Source organism: Symsagittifera roscoffensis, chromosome 3, assembly GCF_963678635.1.
Source record: "Symsagittifera roscoffensis chromosome 3, txSymRosc1.1, whole genome shotgun sequence".
Lineage (NCBI taxonomy): Eukaryota > Metazoa > Xenacoelomorpha > Acoela > Convolutidae > Symsagittifera > Symsagittifera roscoffensis.
Genome location: NC_087064.1, coordinates 63,815,002 through 63,821,608, shown reverse-complemented (window position 1 = coordinate 63,821,608; position 6,607 = coordinate 63,815,002). Strand labels below are relative to the sequence as shown.

The window sequence follows — 6,607 nt, the reverse complement described above, 5'->3', positions numbered from 1 at the left end:
GAGGTTTGCGATTTGTGTTTCTACCGAAGCAGGTCAGAATTCGGCCGTTCAACTAGATCTCTGTTTCTTAAAAAGCCTTTACAGCAAATGAAGATTGAATTAAACGCGTGAAAGCAGAAAACAGATGCATTGAAATTGCTAATGTTATAGATAGGAAGAAAAACCAACTGAATGAGCACATTTATTTGCGAGTTCGGTTGGAAAAAAAAGTAGAGTCAGCTTATTACACTACGCTTGCTAGTTCGTTTAAATATTTTTTTAAAATATCAGTGCGAAATCACATTTTACTAGTATGAAATAACTTCTTGCTTCTTTTTTTTGCTGCGGCAGCTTAATGTACATCATATGCCCAAAAAATTATTTGAGGAGTGCTAACCGGCCCGCATGCTAAGAGGCCGTTCAACTAGATTTATATTTCTTCAAAATACTACAACAAAGGAAGTTTGTTCCTCAGAAAAGCAAATCTTTGGTTCATAGCAAATGAAAATTAAAATTTTGGCAATCTAGCTTCGTAGAAAACACTAATTCATACGCACTATCCAACATGTACCAAAATTAGGCACAGTCGAGCAAGCGTTCCGTGATTACCAACGGAGTTATGTGAGCGCGCTTGGTTTTGATATCTGACTGCCTTCTATACTGGCCGATTAATAGGTTTCTGCTAGTCGAAACATGGCCATATACTCAGTTTTTGAATTTTACCAATGTGACACCGAAGAGTCGCCACCACAAAACTTTTAATGCAAACTTATTGAAAACTTTCTATAGTGATTTAGGGGAAGGTACTAATTTGTTCAACGCAAAAATAAAAACGATTAATTTTCCAATTTTTCAAATCTTAAGATTGTACCCTCCTCCAATTGAGAACCCCTTATCAACCCCTGCGTGTTTATCTGATATAGTAAAACTTAGACTCAAAGTAAAAGAGTTGCTAGTAATAATAAATTGGGAAACAATCAATTAATTAGTTCAAAATCAAAAATTTGATTATAATTAGAGAATTGTATATTCGTTAATTTAAATGAAAATAACAAATGAGTCACGAAGTCGGAAGTTTTGGGCTATTTTTAAATTAAATCTATCACAGTTCTGAAAATCATCATGGTGCAGTATAGTATGGCTAGGATAAATTTGCATCGATCAAAAAAACAACCTGCCAATCTGTCATATTTGTCGTGGGAGCGGTCATAAACGGAATGTGATAGAAGGAAATCAATCGATTTATGAACAAATTTGTGGTGGTTTGTACAAAGGGGGTGAACGGTAAAGCAAACCGAAGTTGCGGATATGTGAGTAAGGTTTCTGGTTGAAATGTTGTCATGCTTCAGGTGAAACAAACAGACAATCATTGCTCGTTGCGAGATCCAGTCGCATCACATGATAATATCACTTTCATTAATCGGTGCATTTCCTCTCCAGCCTGTTTTATTCAGTTGCATTCTGCTATTTGGATTGATTTGCTATCTTCCATTTTTATGAGATGTTTCTTCGTGGGACAATCAGCTTCGTTGAGCAGTCGACGGCCGTGATTATGTGTAGCTGTTGTGGGGTTCAGTTGTTTGAAGGCGACAGTTGTGTGTGGCTGACAGAACCCATTGATTGATCGGGATCACACCCCCCCTGAGCCAGACAACACACACTGGCCTGGCCTGTGCCTGGCTCAGAAGAGCAGCACTCGCTTCTCCACCTTCTTGCGGCAGATGGGACACTCTTCCATCTGGTCCCCACACAGCTGGCAGTAGCCGTGGCCACACATGAACACCATGTTCTTCAGTTTGTCCAGACAGATCGGACACATCGTCTGCTCCTTCAGGTCCTGCAGCTGCTGCTTCAGCTTCGACACATCCTCCCTCTCTTTATCACCCCCTCCGTCTAAAACAAATTTATTTAAACAGCTGCGCATTTTGTTTCAGGGGTACTCAAAAAAGGCAAAGGACCAAAGTAACCTCTGTTTGCCTTTTGGAAATATTATCCGCAACAAAAACCTAGTTTTTTTTACGTCTCTATCGCCAAAATTATATCTTTGGCAGCAACTTTTTTATCACAGCCTTCAAAAAATGCTCGAAAACAAAATCTTGTTGAGTTTCGGAAAAATCAACAATTTCATTGATACTTTTGAGAAGGGACCGTCCTAGCAAAAAATAATAGAACGACGACTGGTTAGATTGGTGTTCATAATTTCAAAATTTACTAATAACTAACTTGCTAATGGCCTAATTAAATTTTTGCTTCTCTTTGCTCTGTTTCAAATGAGCACGAATCGCTAAAGTCACTTAAAACATGTCGCTTGATTCAGTGCTGATTTCAAATATTCGGACAAAACAATCAAAATTGGAAAATTCGGTTATTTCAAACGCGGTTATTTCAAAAAAAACGCGTAGAACTTTACCCAAATTAAAATATTTTTTATTTTGCACAATTCGAGCCCAAAATTTAACCCTCGTACCAACGTGAGGCTATTGTGTAGCCAGGCAAACTTTAAGAATAGTATTATCTCATAAGCGCAAAAAGTTTATTGGTATTACATGCAGTAAAAAATGAAATTATACTCTTTTGAATCTCTAGCCCTACACAATAGCCTCCCTTTGATATAATTGTGTCAGAAATTAACGCGGTAGTTGTAAGTAATTCTTGATTAACCAAAAACACAAAAATTGAACCATTTTTGGAGTTCAATTTTGGGCCCGAATATCAAAACACAATTTGCAACTTTTTAATAATCCGATCCCTTTGTCTAATGACAAAACAGTTTAAATAAAACGCGTTTTTGTTTGAAAAATCGATACAATACTCGAAAAAAAAAGAAAAAAACAATTGATTTTTTATTCCAATTTTGTCTACCTTTTATCATCCCACACGCTGTTTAAAACAAAGCGTAATAAGGGTCTCGTATCGTATTGATAAAACAAATTGCTTGACTCAATTCAAGTTAAAGTGTTTAAATTTGCCGGTAACGCGTGTTATAAGAACACAATATACAATATATCGCGCATCAATTGTTTTAAATTAGCAATGTGCAAACCCTAATAAATTTTACAAAAAAATAAGAGGCAAAAATTTTTAGAATCTTCAGCTCAAAACAACAATATCATTAGGATGGCTTCAAAAATTGATCAAAACGCTCATTTGAAAAGTCGAAAATTGAAAGAAAAACTATAGCAATGAACGCAAGGAAACAGAAAAACTGACTTGTTTTTTTTTAAAAAAAACTTCAATTTGGAATTTTAACAAAATATGCTTTGAGTTTTCAGAACATTTATGATTGGTACTTTTTGATAAAAATTAACCCAATTTGAGAAAACTGAATAAACAGGTAAAAATTGTATTTCGCTGGGAAATCTGATAATTAAATTCCATTTTCAAAATTAAGACATTCTCTTGAAAAAAAAACAAATCACGAGATCTATATAAAATTACTCACTACGTTCATTGTCTCTTAATCACGGGTAAAATATCTTTTAAATCTTGAGCCCTAAGCATCAATATCTTTCAGATTGTAGAAAAACTGTCTGTCAAAAACTACTATATGAAATGTCGAAATTATCAGGAGTAAAATTCCCTCGAGAACAAATTATCCGCCACTTTCTTCGAAAGATGCAACAATAAAAGTATAAGTATACTGGGTGTGTACAGTACACCGATGTGTCAGTAAATTACCAGATCAGTAAACCGAATTACGTAATGATTACATCAATTGCAGAACTAAACGTTTATCGAAAAATTTTTCCCTGAGCTAGAACATTAATTTTAAAACTATGGGGCTCATGGCAAGAGTTAATTTGATTCAATTTTTGTTTTGAGGAAAAAGTTTGTCGCTTTGAAAAAATTTCAAATTTTAGCTAATATGATTACGTAAATGAATCATGAATTTTTGGTTGACTGATCTAAACCGCCCGTTTTCGGTTTACTGATACATTGATTTATTGACCTACTACCAAGTATACAAAAAGCTACACCTCGATTTCTCTTCATATCAACTGGATAGAAAATGAGAAAGAAAATCAGGACATCGTTGTTATAACAAACTCTCAAAATAATCCAGGGATGGCGCGACAACTTACCAAACTACTCTTGATACAGGAGAAACGGATTAACACAGAGGCGAAATTGCACTTCGCATACACAAGCAAAAAAAAGACCGATAACGCTACTGGGAAAAACTAAATGAGTAAAACTTTGAGTCTACAAAGTTTTTTAAGTGACTCACGCCAATTATAACGCTTTAGCAGTTCTAGTCAATTTGAAAAACTAAAGAAATTCACTAACTAACATGCCTCAATTTATAGAGCAGTCTATGGAGCAGTAATAACCTGAAATTAAATTTAAAAAAGTAAGATTTTTTTAATTTGAGATATTTCGTAAAAATCATCCCCCACACGCCATATGAAGTACAAAGTGGCAACTTTTGCTCCTAGTAACAAATCAATTATGGCAAATAAGCTTCCTTCAACCAATTTGAAACGAGTTCGGTGACGAATTAAACCTCCGCTTACGCGTTAATAGCGCGAAATTTATCGCGCATTAATTGCCCCAAAATGGCAATTTTTAAAACCCCATAACTTTACGAAAAATGATCACAGGCGAAATATCTTTCCAAAATTAAGCTCAGGACAACAATACTTGAGTGATATAAAAATAACTCGTCAAAAATGGCTAGTTAAAAAGACGAAATTTGTCTGAAGAAAAAAACCACCCTGAGCACAAATATTCCGTTACTTTAGTTACGAGAGTCGGAACAATAATAGTATGTGTTAAAATCCTTAGCATTGGCTGTACTTAATAGCTGGTCATTGATCAAAATGAACACTTTCAAAATGAACACACTTTATCTCAACAATATTTGCGTCGAAACAATATTTGCGACTTAGGTTGGAAAAAAAGATAGTTCATACTATAACACAAGCATTGCTTGGGTAAATATGACACTATAGCAAAATGGGATAAAATGATAGTGAAGAAAAAACATCTAACTTCAGAGCAACTAAGTTCGAACAATCATGCAATGCACCCGACATGTTTGGGCTTGCTACTCACTTGATCCTGAATGTGCTCCATTGTGCACCTTGGCCTGTGCACTGCCGCCTTCATTGTTGTTTGCTCCCGAATTGTTCACTTTGCTATTCTGCTGCTGGTTGTTGTTGTTGGACACTTGGTTGTTAAGTGCTGCAAAAGAGACATTGCCCCCCGTGGCAGCAGCTGCAGCCCCCACCACTATGGGCACCCCCTGCCCCCCACAACACAAGGTCCAGCCACTCATCCGGTCTATGGGCACTCTGCACTGCACACACTTCTTCATCAGGGGAGCACAGCCTACAAATAGCAAACACAACACACAGTTTCAAGTCAAGTATCAATGAACTGAACGTTTGAACATACAAAATTAGGCAATTTGGGTGCAATAAAAATCTATTATGACAGAGGGGTCCCGAGTAGGCTGTTCCGCTTGGTACACTATATACGCATGTAATAATTTGAAATCTATATAGTGCATAACTTAAGCATTTCAATTGCAAAACTAATTCATGAGACACCTGCAACGCGCAGTGCTAGCCCCCCATACAATTCAGATTTGTTTTGTAAGTTTATATGAATTGACCTGTAAGTAGATATCTTTTGGAAACAATTTATTATTATTATCAAACATACATAACTCAGTACATTTTCAGAAACACGGTTTATTTCCATAATTCGTAAAACTTCTCCTTTAACATTTTCAAGACAGTTAGAAGACATTAACAAGAAATAAAAAATAATACTAATGGTTTTTCGAAGAAAATTGCAATTTTCGAAAAAAAAACTTCAGCTCTTCGAATTTCTAGAACAACTCACGAATGATACTTTTTTAAATTTAGGTAACAGAATTTGAGATAACTATCAATACGTAATCTTTTTTATTCCGCTGAGAAATCTGAAAAATAAAATCTACTTGAGAAAATAGAAGTCAATCGCTTTTTTGTGACCTTTACAATTTTGCTGTTCGATACTGGAGTTTGGCTTCAATTTAATAAAGGATATGAACTAAACTTAAAAACGAATCAAAAGTCAAACCTCGAAAAATCGGTACTAGTTTACTTTTTTGGTCACTCAAAAATGCTGTGGTCCTTAATAAAAACCGAGGTACAGTAACTGGCTAATTTTAAGAGTTAGCATTTTTATTTCTCTATATTGCTGCCGAAACTGGCCAGGTTAGCTTAGCGGAAACGAATCCACTCACCAACCACAAGGCGTAAGTTCAAATCCCATACTGGCTCTTCTTTTTAGAAAATAGGCGGGACCAATCATCTTAACTAGTTTTATCTCGGGACCAAACAAGTAAACTAGTACCAAAAATCTTATAACTTTTCCTGAAAAAGAAACCAAAAAAACATCACGACCAATATACGATTCTGAAATACGTTCATCGACTCTTGAAAAGCACCTAAATTGAGTTTTGATAGAAAAAAAACAACCCAAAAAACCTTGAAACAACACTGCTCGTACATCAGGGCGAAGCCCTGAAAGTTCCGACTGCACATTGGGATCAATTCAATGATTTTTGGTTGAAAAATTGACGTAGAAATTGAAGAATTGTTTTTCTGCAATCTGCTCCCCTACACGCCAATGCAAA

At 35.6% G+C, this 6,607-nt stretch overlaps 1 protein-coding gene across 2 annotated transcripts in view; it reads right to left on the bottom strand.

Moving 5' to 3' along the window:
- Positions 1-937: 937 nt before the first annotated feature.
- The window catches only part of LOC134841469 (E3 ubiquitin-protein ligase MIB1-like), a 48,614-nt gene continuing 42,944 nt past the window's right edge, over positions 938-6,607 (bottom strand). For both annotated transcript variants that reach the window (XM_063857478.1, XM_063857477.1), the window contains 2 exons: positions 5,035-5,310; positions 938-1,872 (listed from right to left, as the gene is read on the bottom strand). In XM_063857478.1, coding sequence (XP_063713548.1) covers positions 1,661-1,872; positions 5,035-5,310 — 488 coding nt within the window. In that variant the 3' untranslated portion in view covers positions 938-1,660. The remainder of the gene's footprint in view (positions 1,873-5,034; positions 5,311-6,607) is intronic.